The following is an 18286-nucleotide window of genomic DNA, read 5'->3' on the forward strand; positions in this document are numbered from 1 at the left end:
TCTTGGGCTAAACAGTCTCTGTTTACATTCACTGACACTTTGTCTTTCTGTTTCTTATGTATTGATTGTGAACTTGTCAAAGCAGAACTTACCAAATGTGTCCACCTCGATGTTGGCTCTTTTAGGTTCAGTAAAAGTTGGATGTTCGATGACACAGGTGACAGCACTCTCGTTATTCATAATTAAGGCGAATCGAAGTACACTGATTGAACTGGTTGTGCCATTGGAATGAGTCATATTAATCATGTTCACAGAGAAGATGTCATCTCTTGGAAGGGCACCATAAATCTCCCAGCTGATGAAAGCTTGAGGCTTGGCATTGGCTGCAGAGCAAGTGACAGCTTGGTAGAGAGTCCCGTTCACTACCTCCTCCTTCACTGTGATATCAATATCAGGACGGGCTTAGAGAAAAAACAGAGATATTGATGACTTTTGTGGGAGTATAAAATCACAAAATGAAATTGCAGGTGTTTAAGACGAAATTAAAGGAAAAGTTCACCTAAAAAAGAAAATTCTGTCATAATTTCTTGTGTACACCCTTGTGTCATTCCAAACAAGTGTGATTTTCCCAACCTAGTCTCATAAAATCATTACTATGCCTATATTTTCACTTAATGTTTTTTAACGTGACTTATTGTACGCATTGCGGCAGTTTCCAGGTGAAATGAACACTAGAGGCAATAACAGTGTTGCCAGATTGGGCGGATTCCGGCACTGTTGGGTCATTTTTGATTGGATTGTGCAGGGAAAAATGTGCTTAGGCAGGTGGCTAAAATTTGGGCTGGTTTGGAATGATGTTGACAGGTTTTTAAATTTATAAAATTAAGCAGTTCTATTGCCTATGCAGCCTAAATAAAGAAAATGTCTCCACACACAATCATTCAATCAAATAGCCAAAACAATCATTGACAGAAAATGTGTTTAATGCTGTTCAGAGAAGCTACAAGCTAGTTGCCACATCCACTAGTATGTTCTAAATGAGCTCAAGATCTGCAGGAGTTGCAAAAACAAAGTGGTGAAAAATGTAAGAGAACATTGAGAGATGTTGAAAATGGGGAAATTACTGTGGACCTCAAGTCGTGCTTAATGCCAGGACTTATCTATGCCGTTTTTCTCAAGCAAAATTGATGCTCTTGTGACACAATAAAACATATGCACCTGAGATGCCTAGAAGTTTAATGATGCTGGATGAGATCACTGAAGTATATTTCGAGATTTTAGCACTCATGGTGATCATATTGCTTAATCATCCCACATCTAATAATTATTTTGCCGCTTCAGATGATTATTCAGTTCATTCAGTTTGACGCTTCTTTGAATGTGCGCACAGGCCTGAACACAGAATGGATAAACATCAGTGTTTTGTCCTCCCTTATAGCTGTCTGGGAACTTTGACTCCTCTGTGTATTAGTCAATTCAACTTTTATGTTCAAGTTGGAATTTGGAATGATCCAAAACAGCAAAAAAAGGTAGGACAGATTACATATAATCTTTATTTGACATATTCACAAAATATTGAATGGCAAAAACATAACTTCAATCGTAGCACAACAACATAATTAGGCCTATATTATTTGACTTCTTGATATATTCCCAGGGCAACATCTTTATTCCTTTTTCAGTGCGTGTGTGCTTGTCTGTTTATGTGAATAAGAAAAAAGGGGTAAAAGTAAAGGTTTTTGGAAACTTTATTGTTGCTTTGGTATTATGGTTAAATGTGCTTGATTTTCATATGCACTATTTGGTCGGTTTTTGTTTTACATTCAGGCAGGTTTTTTTTTCTGATTAACACTTTTTATTGATTCACAAAACTGACAAAGAAAAGCAAAACATATATTCACAGAATCAACATTTAACCCCCACTATTACCCCTCCCAATCCCCAACCCCACCCTGACCCTCAACAAACATCTCTGTGGTCACACATGAGTATACACACACACACACACAAAAATAATAATACAAATAAATAAAATAATAATAATCACACACATCTAAAACTATACTTCTCTCTTCTCTGCCCCTCCCCGAGAGCCCTCCAAGAAAGCCAAATATCTGCCCCATTTCCTATCAAATAAATCTAAGTTTCCCAGCCTTCCACATGACATTTCCTCGAATGCCGCCACCCTCCCCATCTCTGTGCACCACTCTTGAAATGAGGGCACTCAAGCCAACTTCCATCCCCTTAGAACAATCTGTCTGCCGATCATAACACTGGCTAGGGAAATTTAAGTGCCCAACACGTCAAACATAAAACTCTAAACCCTCAACCAAAATTCTTGGATCTTAACACTCCACCAAAAAACATGGGTTGTGTCACTATCTTCTGATTGGCATCGCTAGCAGGTGGGTGTGTCTTTCAGACCAAGCCTGTACAATCTAGAGGGTGTCCAATAGAATCGATGTAAAATCTTCAATTGCATAAGACGCACCCTTGCATCTCTAGATGTAGACTTGACATTTTTTAGAATCCTAGCCCACACTCCATCCTCCAATACCAAGATTAAATCTTTCTCCCATAATCTCTTGAGAGAAGTTGAAGCTCCATCCCCCAGACTCTGAATTAGCAGGGAGTAATACACTGATGCCTCATGACCTTTTCCAAAAGCAGCAATCACCACTCCCAGAGTATCTGACACTTTGGGGGGGGGTATGCTACTCCCAAAAATACTACAGAGCAGGTGGCACAGCTGTAAATACCTAAAGAACTGAGATCTGGGAATCCTAAAATGTTGAACCATATTTTCAAAGGATCTCAACACTCCACTCTCATATAGGTCACCGAGCGTATTAACCACCTCTCAATTCACTCTGTCCAGCAGAAAGGGGACTTATTAATACATAATTTTGGATTCAGCCATATGCTCGAGGCTACATTTAAATAAATGTCTGAATTAAACACTAGACATTTTTGACCATACCGAGTGCAAATGCGATATAACGGGGTGTTACTTAACTTCTCTGATTAGTTTGATAGAAAGGCTTTGCAATGGCGAAATAGGGGCAAGAACTTCCTGTTCAATACAAAACCAGGGAGGGGCTCTCTCAGGTGGAAGTGACCAATGAGCCAAATGTCTGAGACCGAATGCATAATAATAAAACACTATCTTAGGTAGGACTAGCACACCTTTGTCAATCGGCCTATGCAACTCACTGAAATGTAATCTGGGATGTTTACCATTCCAAATAAAGGACTTCGCTATGCTATCAAATTGCTTGAAATAAGAGAGGGGGACATCTATAGGGAGAGACTGTAGCAGGTAGTTTTTAGGAATACAATTAATTTTAATAACATTAACCTTCCCAATCATAGATAAATGTAATGAAGCCCACCTGCCCACATCGCTCGAAAACTTTTTATTAAAGGGTCAAAATTAACTATATACAAATCACACAAATTTGCTTGGAATAAAATACCCAAATACTTTATGCCCTGTTTGGGCCACTGGAAGGCGCCTGGCTGAAAAGCCGTTACTGGGCGGTACGCTGTCAGAGCCAAAGCTTCGGATTTATACCAATTAAATCTGTATCCTGAGAACTTTTAAAAGGAATGAATAATTCTGTGGAGGCAAGGCGTAGATCTAGTGGGGTCGGAGACGAATAATGAAATATCATCTGCGTAAAGCAAAAGCTTATGCGCCACACCTCCCGCCATCACACCTGGAAAATCATCCTCCTTTCTTATCGTGGCTGCTAATGGTTCCAGGTCAAGACAGAACAATAATGGGGAAATAGGACAACCCTGCCGGGTGCCCCTATCAAGAGTAAAATAATCTGAAATTAATCCATTTGTTTGTACCGCTGCTACCGGGTGTCTATAAAGTAACTTAATCCATCCAATAAAAGTATTCCCGTCCCCAAAATCTTAAAAAGATAATCCCATTCTACCATATCAAATGCCTTTTCGGCATCAAGTGAGATGGCAGTGACCAGAGTCTGATCATTTGCCACTGACCACATGATATTGATGAAACGCTTAATGTTATCAGAAGAGCTATGGCCCCGAATAAAACCCACCTGATCTATATGTATAAGAGATGTCATATCTTTACTTAACCGGTTAGCCAAAATTTTTGACAATATTTTAACGTCTAGCTGGATCAGGGAAATTGGACGGTAACTTTAACACTCGCTTGGATCTTTGTCCTTTTTAAGAATCAGACTGATCCGGGCTTGTGTCATGGTTGGCAGAAGCTTTCTATCTTTAATGATTCCGTATAAATTTCTAGCAAAAGTGGAGCCAGTTCTGTAGCATAAGATCTAAAAAAATTCAGCAGCAAAGCCATCTGGCCCTGGAGACTTGCCTGTAGGCAAGGCCTCAATTACCTCGCCAAGCTCCTCCAAGTTTATCTCAGAATCAAGACAGACGTCAGTTTAGGAAGTTCTAATGGTTCCACAAAGTTTCTAATATCTTCATCAGTAGACGAAGACATGGAACTATAGAGATCAAGATAGAATTCTTTAAAAGCATTATTAATATCAGTGGCCGAGGTAAATATTTCACAACCAACAGATTTCACTGAGGGAATGGTAGAAAAAGATTCTTTCTGTTTTATATATCTAGCCAGAAGGTTCCCTGCTTTGTCCCCAGACTCAAAGTATGACTGTCTTGCCCTGAATAACCAAAACTCCACCTTCTGTGACAAAATAGTATTATATCTGTATTTCAATCGGGTCAATTGTCTGAGACCATTAGATGACATTCGGCGCTTCAGCTCTGCCTCGGCACTTTTAATATTCCCTTCCAATTTCATAAGTTCTTGTGCTTTTGATTTTTTGGTGAATGAGGCATACTGTATGATCCGACCCCTAAGAACCGCCTTAAGTGCCTCCCAGGCCATGCCCACAGTGGATACTGAGGACCAGTTGGTCTCCATATAGACATTGATTTCAGTCTTTAGCATTTGTTGGAATTCACGATTTTGCAAAAGGGATACATTAAAAATTCAGGCAGGTTTTAAACAATCATTGGGCTGGAAATCAGTGAACAAATCTGGCAATACTGGGCACTAAAACAAAAATGACTTGTACTCATACAAATCAAGATTAAAAAGCCAGATTATCAGTTCATAGTCACTTTTTACCCTGTTCCTCACACAATGCCATGACTAGAAACTTTTATAGAGCATGAGCTATCAGGTGATACATTTTAATGTTTGCATTACATGACCAACTCTATTTATAAGCTTGTTCAAGTGCAATTAATTTGCACATTAGCTCAGTTGATAGAGTGTTGCACTTGCAATGTAAAGAACCAGGGAAAAAGTCCTAAACAGTATGCAAGTTCACACTTGAGGCAAAAGTGTCATTGAAGCACCACAAATTGACTTGGTTGGTTCAGCAATTGTGTTTTTCATCTCGCATTTGCCTGTATGACACTACTGGTTAAGTTTAGGTTTAAGGTTTAAGGTGGGAAGGCAGGTTTTGTTGATTTAAAACCTCATCTGTTTGGGTGTGGACATTTTATCTCGGAACTGCCGCAATACTTGTAAGGACCTACGTACATAATATCATTTTGACAGAATGTCGCCACAGTCACATAATTTTGATGAGATCAGGCTTGATTTTCTTTCTTTTATAAAACACGGTAATTATTTTGCAAAATGTCTTCGGAATAGGGTTAGGGTTTAGCGTTTAGGGTTAGGGGTTAGTGTTAGGTTAAGGGGTAAGGTCAACAGTGTAACTACTGATGTACTTAAATGCAGGTACTTCAAATGTAAGTACAATTCAACAGCAAGTATGTACATAGTAAGTACATTATATCAAATACTTACGTACATAATAGTTAGACATCTAATATAAAGTGGGTCAAGTAAAAATTGAATTGGTTGGTTCCTCAACCAAAGATATTGTATGGCTGCAAAAGACTTGGAAAATGCATGGTGCAAAAGTCCTTGGGATCAATTTTATACTACTTTTTTGTGATTTTTGAAGCTCAATAGCCCTATTTCCATTCATTTTCATTGTCTGTAAAACAGCGAGAAGGACATTTTGCAAAAACATTTCCTACCTGTGTCTAAGGCCATGTCCACACTGACACGTTTTTTTTGTTTGAAAACACATTAACTTTGCAACGTTTACATCTCTCATCCACACTAGAACAGCATTTTCTTCCCCTGAAAACGGAGACCTTCGACAACATTTTCTATTACCACATGATTTGGAAAACGATGACGTAAGGAGTTTCCATAAAAGACTGGTGTGGACGTGGCCTAAGTTGCATCATTTAATGAAGTGGATCATCTCCATTCATACTCACCAATGACCTTGAGTAACATGTTGTCCTTTGTTTCATCCTCATCAGAGTTGAAGACGCATGTGTATTCTCCCTCTACATCAAGACTTGTTACATTCACCTTTACAGTGAGGTTGGTAACTGATGCAGGGAAGTCAAAGTTTTCTCTTTTGAAAGAAATGTTATTGAATTTGTAGCCAGCCATTTTCTTGGCACTCTTTGAAGAATCCAGACGGTTCCAGGAGGAGAGCAAGATTTTACTTTGCCCAGTGTACAGACAGTGCAGGTAGACCTCTTCCCCCAAAATTCCTGTCACAACTTGGTCAAGAACCAAGTCTTTGGGCACCAAATCTATAAAACAAGGAAGGCAATGTAAGTCAAAGATACTTAAAAGATGTGTTTTTGTTTGGAGAGACAAGATTTGTTGACATAGTCCATCACAGTAATCATTATGGAAATAGATAATTTTATTTGTTGGACATACTGTCCTCTGCTAAACCAAGATATATAAAGCACAGTTGGGGGAAATGTTAGCTCTTGGCACTCTCAATAAACTTTGACAGATTTCTTCATTTGTGATAGGTCAGCCAGCAAAAGGATTTTCAACATATCCATTTAACACTTCCTACTATTTTGTGCAATGGAGCGAGCATAGATAAGCAACCCAAAGTGAATTAAGAAACCTTATTCTTAAAATCTAAGGACCATACACAAATTCTCACTTTGTTAAAATCACTTTAAAGGGATAGTTACCCAAAAATAAACATTTGTTCATGTGTTTCAAACCCATATGACTTTCTTTCATGGAACACAAAAGGAGATGTTACACAGAATGTTAGGGACTGACCGTCTCAGTCACCATTCACTTTCATTGTATGGCAGACTGATGCAATGAAAGTGAATAGTGACTGAGGCTAACATTCTGCCATTTTTTGGTGACTATTCCTTAATCTCGACATTAAATGGAGAATGGTTGCTTTACATTTTTGAGTAGACCTTCTTTCAAACAAACAACAAATGTGACATCACATGCACGTACAGTCTGGGATGGAAATCGATTACTTTGATTTCACAAGTGGAAGCAGGTGTTTTTGGTTTTTCAGTCATGTGACATTTTTTTTTTCTAACACAGGCCTTCTACATGCATGCTGTGTGTTGCTGTATACCACAAGCATACCACTGTACCTGATTCACTGTCACATTTAACCTATTTACAATTGAACACCATTCTGTGTTCAAAATCACAGCTGTTCAGTGTGTCATCACTACATTAATTTGATGATTTTACAAATCTTAATACAATGGCGTGACTGGTGATAACATTGTCAGCAAGGAAAAATGTGATTAAAACAAATGTCGGCAATAGGTATTTATGCAGGAATTAATGCAGGACAATGAGTAGTACTACATTAACACTTTAGTTACTACTATTAACTAAAATGGAAACATGATTAACTAATCAGTAAGTAATAGTGAACTGATGACTGAGGTAGTTCACTGTTAGGTAATCAGTAATTACTGAATTTGATCTGCCTCATTGAGAACTATTAACTAACTATGGCTAATTTAAAATAACTACGAATTAATTACTAATCAAAACATTAACATGTGCCTAAAATGTGAATGATTATGTTTTTATTATGAACAAGATCATGAAATTCGCCTTCAGAGAAACATGTGCCTCACATACGTTCTTTGTGGAAATTAATTTATGAATGTAACAGCTCGCTAAATCATGGCTACAGTGTCTGGTAGAGTATCATAATCAGCTTACCTTATGGAAATATAGGTATGTATGTGCCCAACCTGTGTATTCCTTGGGATATCTCTTCTGTTCAGTACAAATTATTAACTTCGGCATGTTAGATAAAGTTTTTAAATAACTTTGATAACCCATAAGTAATGAGTCAAGTGTTACCACATAAACATGAAAGAATTACTAATGATTTGGACCATTATTTTAAAGTAAGGGTCATGGTAATGCATTATTTATTAATGAGATCTTACTGTTTCCTTCCTTGGGAATTAAAGGTTATCTGGACCATTATTCTAAATTGAAAACATATTATAAACCATTAATAGTAACTGAGGTGTTACTTGTCAGTTAGTAATGAATACTCAAGTGTTTGTTCCTACATTTTTTTACATTTAATCAAACAGATAGTTAACAAACCTTCACAGACATAAAAAATAAATAAATAAATTCTGGCATTAAATTATGAATCACTGAAATAATTGAACTTAATTGCATACTTAACTAATCACAGTCTTTTCGCAAACCTTTAGCAGGATAATGCTTTTTATGTCTGGCGCTCATGGTTACTACATGTTTTTAAAAGTCTTATATCTTAAAATAAAATAAAATAATAAATCAAGACAAATATTACAATTATGTGCTTAAATGACAAGTGCATTGATCTCCACAAGACTTCGACAGAAAACCAGAGAAAACCATCGTGCAGCTATGAGGCTGATTCCACTCTGTAAATATGTACAGTTTTTATCAAATTAATTTGACATGTTTCCTCCTTTGCCAATGTTCGGTCTGAACAGAACAGAATGTATGTTTTTATTTTTTTTTTTTTTTTTTTTACCCTTTTCACCCATTTTAGAACTGAACAGAACAGAATGTATGTTTTGTTTTTTTTTCCTTTTCACCCAATTTAGAATTCCCAATTCCCAGTGTGCGGAGGACAAATCCCAGTTGCCTCCATGTCTGAGACCATCAACCTGCGCATCTTATCACATGGCTTGTTGAGTGCTTTGCCACAGAGACATAGCGCATGTGGAGGCTTCACGCCATCCACTGCGGCATCTGCGCTCAACTCACCACACACCCTACTGAGAACGAACCACATTATAGCGACCACGAGGAGGTTACCCCATGTGACTCTACCCAACCTAGCAACCGGGCCAATTTGGTTGCTTAGGAGACCCGGCTGGAGTCACTCAGCACGCCCTGGGATTCAACCTAGTGAACTAGCGAACTCCAGGGGTGGTAGCCAGCATCTTTTACCACTGAGCTACCCAGGCCCCTATGAACAGAATGTATGTTAAAGTTTACAGCGTGCAGGCGGAGTGACGGGAAGGCAAGCAAAATCGCACTCACGCTTTTTTCAGTTTCAGTGCGGCATCGAATATGGTGAACCCTGATTGGATTAGAAGCTCGATGGACATGACACTCATTCTTTTTTTTTTTCAATGCACTTCACATAAAATTAAACACTTCTTGTAAGATTAACCATTTCTATTAATGGTTTCTATTTATCTATTAATAAAAATTCATTTTAAAAATGTTTTGTGTATATTCAAGTGTGTATTCATTAATTAATAATGCGTTACCATGACCCTCACTTTAAAATAATTAGTAATTCCTTCATGTTTATGTGGTAACACTTGACTCATTACTTATGGGTTACCAAAATTATTTTAAAAAGAACTATTTTAACCTGCCTAAGTTAATAATTTGTAATGAACAGAAGAGTGTCATGGTTTTATGTGTTTTTGTTCATGTTTTGTGTTTATGTAACATTGTTTCATAGTCAAGTCATGTTAAGTCAAGTCAAGTTCATGTATTTGTTTTGTTCACATTTCAAGTTATGGTTTTTTGCATATCACATTTGTAAATAAAACTGCACTTGGGTTCATCACACATCATCGTCTCTTCGACTACATTACAGAATACCTGACCAACAAAAATGAACCCAGCAATCCAGCTTCTGCATCTTCACCAGGGGAATCGATCCCTATAAAATTATGTGGTGGACTTCTGCACTCTGGCCTGCCGGGTGGACTTTAATGAAGTCGCTCTCAAGGACATTTTCCGGGTGGGATTAAATGAGCCAATCTCTTCCCTGATGCCTGTCGGTCTCAGTCCCCTCAATCTGGCTCAGTATATCGACCTTGCCCTGCAGATGTGCAGAACCACAATTGGTTCTACGTTCACTGTGGGGGAGGCGGATGCCGAGCCGGAGTCCCACATCTTGGCCGCCAAGCCTGAGTCCCATGTCATGGCCGCCGAGCCTGAGTCCCACGTCATGGCCGCCGAGCCGGAGACCCACGTCATGGCCGCCGAGGCGGAGTTCCACGTCATTGCTGCCGAGCCGGAGTCCCACGTCATGGCCGCCGAGCCGGGGTCCCACGTCATGGCCGCTGAGCCAGGGTCCCACGTCATAACCGTCGAGCCAGGGTCCCACGTCATGGCCGCTAAGCCAGAGTCCCACGTCATGGCCGCTGAGCCAGAGTCCCAGGTCATGGTCACCGAGCCAGAGTTCCACGTCATGGCTGCCAAGGCAGAGTTCCACATCATAGCCGCCAAGCCAGAGTTCCACATCATGGCCGCCGAGCCAGGGTCCCACATCATGGCCGCCGAGCCAGGGTCCCACATCATGGCCGCCGAGCCAGAGTCCCATGTCATGGTCACTGAGCCACAGTTCCACATCATGGCTGCCGAGCCAGGGTCCTACGTCATGGTTGCCGAGCCTGGGTCCCATGTCATGGTCGCCGAGCCAGGGTCAAACGTCATGGTCACCGAGTTTGCGCCACCTTCTGCCCCAGATCCTGAGTCAGCTCCATGCCATGTCACAGCAACACCAGAGTCAGCTCCATGCCATGTCACAGCCACGCCAGAGTCAGCTCCATGCCATATCACAGCCACGCCAGTGTCAGCTCCATGCCATGTCACAGTCACGCCAGTGTCAGCTCCATGCCATGTCACAGCCACGCCAGATTCAGCTCCATGTCATGTCACAGCCATGCCAGAGTCAGCTCCATGCCATGTCACAGCCACGCCAGAGTCAGCTCCATGCCATGTCACAGCCACAGCAGAGTTAGCTCCATGCCATGTCACAGCAACGCCTCAGCCTGGTCCATGCCATGTCACAGCAAAGCCTCGGCCTGCTCCATGCCATGTCACTACAATGCCTCAGCCTGCTCCATGCCATGTCACATCAACGCCTGAGCCTGTCACAATAACGCCTCAGTCTTCTTCACACCATATTATAGCCGAACCTCAGTCTGCTCCATGCCATGTCACAGCCAAGCTTCAGTCTGCTCCATGATATGTCTCAGCCAAGCCCCAGACTGCTCCATGCCATGTCACAAGCAAACCTTTGCTCCATGGTCCAGGCCCGCCTCTGCTCCACGGTCCAGGCCCACCTCTGCTCCACGGTCCATGTCTGCCTCTGCTCCACGGTCCAGCACTCACACCTGCCATGGCCAACGAATCAGCATCCACGCCTACCATGACTAAGTTCATCACACATCATCGTCTCTTCGACTACGTTACAAAGAGATATCCCAAGGAATACACATGTTGGGCACATACATCTGTAAGATGACTATGATACTCTACCAGACACTGTAGCCATGATTTAGAGAGCTGATATGTTCATAAATTAATTCCAGCAAAGAACACACGTGAGGCGCATGTTTCTCTGAAGGTGCATTTCATGATCTTGTTCATAATAAAAACATAATAATTCACATTTTAGGCACATGTTAATGTTTTGATAAGTAATTAATTAGTAGTTATTCCAAATTAGCCATAGTTAGTTAATAGTTCTCAATGAGGCAATTAAAATTCAGTAATTGTTGATTACCTAACAGTGAACTACCTCAGTCATCAGTTCACTATTACTTACTGATTAGGTAATCGTGTTTCCATTTTAGTTAATAGTAGTAACTAAAGTGTTAATGTAGTAGTACTCATTTGTCCTGCATTAATTCCTGCATAATTACCTATTAATGATGGACCATTATTATAAAGTGTTACCCAAATGTCAAAACATAAAAATCAGGAAACGATTGCAATAGGCAATTTTCATTCTCCATGCCATCCAAACCATGTCTACTGAAGAACTTAAACCACATTTGTCTAAGAATTTAATCTTTTCTAGGGATCTACTTTCTATTTTTTTTTTCCATGCCCCTGCATTTATTGGTTTCAGAATGAAAGGAACATGTGGTTACAAGCTTTGCTAAAATAATGATGTCCACATTAGGCCAGTGGAAATGCTTAAAGCAGGATTTTAAAGAATCTTAACATTCATTGCATGGATATTTTCTTATTTCACTATAACCATGAGATGATATCATCATTATGCCACTATTTAATTCAAGAAAACATCACACACATAAAATTCTGTACTGCAGAAACAAGCTAAATTGAAAATAAAAGCAGCTAATAACAATAAAAATAGTAAGCCACTTTATACACATAATAACAATAGTTATTAGTCAAGGGTAAGATTCTTGCCAGGGTGTGTTCTTTTAGTAATTCACCATGCAAACATTATTACCTTATACTTTCTACAAAACCTGCAGAAAATGGTCAATGGCTGAAAATTTTCTCAGAAAATATATGCTATGTATGAATATCCAACAGTGACACAGATTAGGATGAAATGCACAGGTTATGTATCTCATATATGCTAGTAATTTAGATTACTCCATCCAAAATCTGTCTTAATATATAGTTAGCAAAAAGCATGTAAGCAATTCAAAAGGGCCAGGAGATACACAAGGATTATCTAATTTAAGATGTTCAAATTTAGCCAAAAAGTGTTAAACCTAATAGGATATTAAACCTACCTTGCATTTCCCTGCTGTGAGCTAGATTCAGCACCATCCCTAAAAAAAAAAATATTGCATGCCCCATGCTGAAGTCATCAAGGAAGGCAACTGGAGCAAAAACACTTGTATGTATGTGCCAGGGTGTGTGTACTGTGTGTGTGTTTGAGTCTGTCAGACTTTGTGTAGCAGAAGGGGTCAGAGTCATCTTGCAGAGGAGTGTTTGAATGTGTGTTTGAGTGTGTGGTCCTCACATCAAACCCAAAAATAGTCAAGCTTTGAATAACACACAAACTGTCTGTCTACACTGCCTTTTTAGATAATTTCTTCAAAATGAATGCCATGCCCATTCATTGTTGTCAAAGACATTATAATATAGCATGTTTCCTGTAGGTTCAGGTGTGACAACCTGTTCTGATCTATCGGCAATGATTAAGATATGCTGTGTTTAAAAACCACAGATTCATATGATGTGCCATCAAAGATTCTGTCTACATGTTGGTGACATTTTACTGGCAACTGTTTCGAGAAGAGTCATAGTTATGGGGTTGGATTGGACAGATGTCCCATTAAGATATGGCCCATTAAAATGGTTATAGCTATCATAAATATGATTATTTTGATTTGTCAAAAAAAGTAATTCTCATTGCAGAGCAACAAACAAGAAAGCTTTTCACATTTGAAACCGTCACTGAGGATATAAGCTCGTACTTTGCCTGCAACGGTTAATTTGACAGTTATCATTCTTAGTCATACATCCACTTTCATTATGCCCCATCTGAAAAAGTGAGTTGTAAGAACGGAGGCCACCAATTAGAAACTACACTAAAACTGTTGACTCATCAGATGATGGGCTATAGAGATGATGTCTGAGGTTTCAACGACATTTTTACTCATTGACAGAACAATGAGAAAGAAGTTTCAGTCCACAGCAGACACTTTGCTTGAGGTTTCTCAGTTTCCTACTTCAAATAGTACTGTAGGTGGCAGGAGCATTTTGTCGTTTGTTCTGTGGAGATTCTGTGGCAAATGAAGTGAGTGTTATTTACTATAAGCATTACTGTGCACAAAATCACAAAGTCATACAGTATATGTTGCTTTCAAAAATGTGTGAGAACAATTTCTGAATTATATCCAGGATTTTGTTTAAAAATGATGAACTGTGATAGTAAAGTCTCAAATGAAAGCATAAAGACATTTAGACACATCAAGACACATGTTCACACAGATTTATACCACAGAATGACAGTTGTCAAGGTAAACAGGAAGACCATGAGCCAAGCATCAACCTCCGCACAGGGTTCTTGTCAATCAGTGTTCAGATCTCCTTTAAAGGCAGTCAGTGGAGCTCGTGCAAAATAGGTCCTCTGTATTAATCACAATTTCCCTTCTTAGTGCCTTTATTACTTTCAAAGTAATGTCTGAAATGTCATTAGAGACAGTCATACAATTGCAAAAGCTAGAAAATATATTCATTAGCTCCATATCACTAACACATTACTTCCCAGAAAATTTCATTTACAAATTGTATTGTGGGCATTAATTGTTTATTTATACAAAGTCTACTTATTTTTTAATTTTTGTTTAAATATTTTTTACATTTTATTGCATTTTTTTCCCCCTGATTTGGCATGCCCAATTCCCTCATGGTGGTGCGGTTACTGGCTCACTCTACATGACACCGTGGACACTCACAGCATGTGGAGGCTCATGCTATTCTCTGCGATCCACGCACAACTTACCATGCACCCCATTGAGAGCGAGAACCACTTAAGCATGACCACGAGGAGGTTACCCCATGTGACTCTACCCTCCCTAGCAACCAGGCCAATTTTGTTGCTTAGGAGACCTAGCTGGAGTCACTCAGCACACCCTGGATTCTCACGACTCCATGTGTGGTTGTCAGCATCAATACTCGTTGAGCAACCCAGGCCCCACAAAGTCTACTTATAATGCCTGTGTAGTTCTTATATAACACAGGAACACTATGTTGTGTTTCTGTGTAATAAACTTTGATCAAGTGAAAATGTTTTTGGAAAGTTGACAATGCGGTGTGACATATCTAAAATGAAAACTATCTTAAACAGAATTTTGTTTTTGTTTTTTAATGATTAAGATGCAAGCTGCTTTGGAACCTTATATGGAATATTTGAACTTTTAAAAACATATGTCAAACAGGATCATTTAAAATGAATAGTGAAGACAAAAAGGTGATTAGAAATTGTAGTAACCAGTCACAGGACCTAAGATAAACACATTTCCTTATACATCCATATAAATTTTAATCTAAAATCTTGATGTTGATTTTAAAAATTGGACATATTATGACAAGTTACAGTATGCGTCAACTACAGTGAAAAAAATGTTAACCTAAAAAATGTGCTTTGTGTGGTAGCATCTTAATTAACTGGCTTTATTCAAGTAAAAAAACAAAATTTGGTCAGTGAATAATAATGATTACATTAGGTTACACCAACAAAAACTTCTATACATAGAAACATCTAGTACTGATGGACCTTTTGCCATTGATAACAGATGGCAGATTATGTGGTGTCCACTCGCTGCTCCTGTGAGGAAAAGTTGAGCCAAGCTTTTGCACACCATGCCTGGCACCATGGGCCCTAAAAAGCAAACTACAAAGCTTTATTATGCCAAGAAGCACTGATGTCCTAACACTGGGGAGTATACCATTTCCTCAGCCAAAGAATGAGATCAGCAAAACACCCCCATCTCGGTAAAGCTTTTGAGAAATTATGAATCTCAGATTTGTGTGGGACTGGGACATTTTTTAAATTTTAAATTCAACAATTCTCTGAAATGTTTTTTTTTCTTTCTTCTTCTTTGAAACAACTCTCCTTTTCGACTGATGTCATTCAATGCCTACATAAATATTAGGCATTGTTCAAGTATACTTTTGTAGGAAATGCAAGCTTTCTAAAATCTTGCCAATAGTTAATTAATTGATATTAACAGGAAATAGTTAATGATTAATGTTAATGTAATAAACGTTACAGCATTAATAGCAAATAATGATGAACAAATAAGAAGCGCTACCATTGGGATCTGTCAAGATGCTCTTGATGGTTAACTCGACTTTCAGCCTCCATGTCAAAAAGCCTCCGCAAAAGTTGGTGCTGACGGTGTTTCATGAGAGGAGTAGTTCTCCAACTCACAAAATCACATTAGCTGCGTCTGAATTCGCATTCTGTCTGAGTATGTACCGTTATTGATAAAGTACACACTTCTCGGCCAGTAAAACCATACGTTCTTTAGGTATGCAGGTGAGTAGAGTGAACAGACTCCTGAAATACTTCATCCGGGAACATGTGCATTGTCCTGTTAGGCCATAACCAGAATATATGATGTAATAACAACAACCGTGAAAATAATCTACTTTGGATTTGTTAAACAAGCACCATTTAAGCACAAGGAACAACTTGCTTTTTTCAAATGTTTCTACTTTTTTTAAGTATCAATAAATAATAGTACTTTCACTTTTATTGAGTTGATTAAAAATGAAATATTCAACTTCGCTACAGTTATTTTTCACCACAATTACAAAGTAAAAAAAACAAAAAACATAATATTTCTTAATTTTTGGGAAGAAGAAAGTTATAAGCGCTAAATCTGTTTACAAGCTAAAACGCGCTGTGCGTGACACAACGGAAGCCCGCAGGGCACAGCATCATGAGCACAGCAGCTTGCATAAACTGCCGCCGGTGTTCTCTCTTCTCTAGCTTCTTCAAGACTTTCTGCCCTGTCACTATACAAGAACTGTAATACTTTGATTTTCTGCATATTTCATTTTATTCTGGAAAGTAGCCATTCATTCAGGTATGAGGGAATATGTTTAACCACTGATCAAACTTCACTAGTTTCTAAGGTAGGCAATGTTTTAAGTGTCAAACATTAACACATATATGTGGAGATATCTTGTTTACTTGCTACTAAACTCAGCAAAAAAAGAAACATCCTCTCAATTTCAACTGCTTTAATTTTCAGCAAACTTAACATGTGTAAATATTTGTATGAACATAAAAAGATTCAACAACTAAGACATAAACTGAACAAGTTTCACAGACATTTGACTAACAGAAATGGAATAATGCGTCCCTGAACAAAGGGGGGGGGGGGGGGTAACAGTCAGTATCTGGTGTGGCCACCAGCTGCATTAAGTACTGCAGTGCATCTCCTCCTCATGGACTGCACCAGATTTGCCCGTTCTTGCTGTGAGATGTTACCCCACTCTTCCACCAAGGCACTTGCAAGTTCCCGGACATTTCTGGGGGGTATGGCCCTAGCCTTCACCCTCCGATACAAAGACATTCCTGTCTTGCAGGAAATCACACACAGAATGAGCAGTATGGCTGGTGGCATTGTCATGCTGGAGGGTTATGTCAGGATGAGCCTGCAGGAAGGGTACCACATGAGGGAGGAGGATGTTTTCCCTGTAACACACAGCGCTGAGACCAAAATGAACAAAAATACCCCTGAAATTCAAAATATGGAGGCAAAAAATGCCCACGTAACGAGTTCCCATGTTTTATTAATAATATCTGATATAGTTACAGTTACATACATTGCAATCTTCTTTTGACTTTTCACTGAACATAATTTTTTTCCCGCATCATTGCGTGCACAGACGGGCTCTCCGCTTCTATCAATCCTTATCAGTTCAGTATTGTACTCCCACATTAAATTCCGTAACAGTTCACCCCTCTTGTTCAAAATAAACTGTCCTAGTGGGTAACACTCTCGCTCACTGTGCTGTACTGTACTTCCCTGCCCTGTGCTGCTGTTTATCTGTCTGAAAAGCCTCACCCGCTAGAGGCCAAAAGTGTGCAAGGGATGTATGTTATATAAAGAAAGTATGAAAAATCACAAAACATAATGTAACCAAATGCTACAATTTACTTAATAATAATAATATCTCAATATGTTAAATAACCATAATGTTAATTAATACTTTATTATTACAACTGTAATACAATAAAACATATCCAGAACAACCACTTTTACTGTTTGAATCAATTATATCTCTCACCAAACACTGTGTGAAATTTTTGCCTTATTTTATTCAGTTGGCATGAAGGAGTTGATAACGCTTTGCTTGATTATCTCATTCCATATCTGGATAATTTCTGCAATATCATAGAGGATACATTTCCTCCTCTATGATATTGCATTATATTTGTTTTGTACAGTATCTTAACTTAATAGCCAAAATACTTGGACATACATGAATGAGAATAAACCTGAAATAGGAATGTGTTTCAGTCATAATGCACATTATGTAGTTTAGAGACAATTTAGAGACATGTAGAATGTTACAAATGGCTATTTCTATTTAAATAAATGTTGTATTCTTAAAATGTTCTGTTTGTCCAAGAATCCTCTTGCAGCAATGCAGGTCTTTGGTATTTAGAAGCTGCTAGTTTAGGACCTGTGAGGAGTCTGTTTCTCAAACTAGAGACTGTGATTT

At 38.8% G+C, this 18286-nt stretch overlaps 1 protein-coding gene and 1 long non-coding RNA gene across 2 annotated transcripts in view; one reads left to right on the forward strand and one right to left on the reverse strand.

The window, feature by feature from the left end:
- LOC127429596 (uncharacterized) overlaps positions 1–9770 on the forward strand; it is a 10712-nt gene extending 942 nt beyond the window's left edge. Inside the window, exons 2-3 of the long non-coding RNA XR_007895320.1 lie at positions 6304–6367; positions 8902–9770. This is a non-coding gene — a long non-coding RNA (uncharacterized LOC127429596). The remainder of the gene's footprint in view (positions 1–6303; positions 6368–8901) is intronic.
- The window catches only part of LOC127429544 (uncharacterized), a 22080-nt gene extending 9133 nt beyond the window's left edge, over positions 1–12947 (reverse strand). Inside the window, exons 1-3 of the mRNA XM_051678656.1 lie at positions 12826–12947; positions 6259–6585; positions 93–401 (exon numbers count right to left, since the gene is read on the reverse strand). Of these exons, the coding sequence (XP_051534616.1) occupies positions 93–401; positions 6259–6585; positions 12826–12892 (703 nt within the window). The 5' untranslated portion in view covers positions 12893–12947. The remainder of the gene's footprint in view (positions 1–92; positions 402–6258; positions 6586–12825) is intronic.
- Between the last annotated feature and the right edge of the window lie 5339 nt (positions 12948–18286).

The sequence above is a fragment of the Myxocyprinus asiaticus genome, chromosome 39, assembly GCF_019703515.2.
Source record: "Myxocyprinus asiaticus isolate MX2 ecotype Aquarium Trade chromosome 39, UBuf_Myxa_2, whole genome shotgun sequence".
NCBI classification, from domain to species: Eukaryota; Metazoa; Chordata; class Actinopteri; order Cypriniformes; family Catostomidae; genus Myxocyprinus; species Myxocyprinus asiaticus.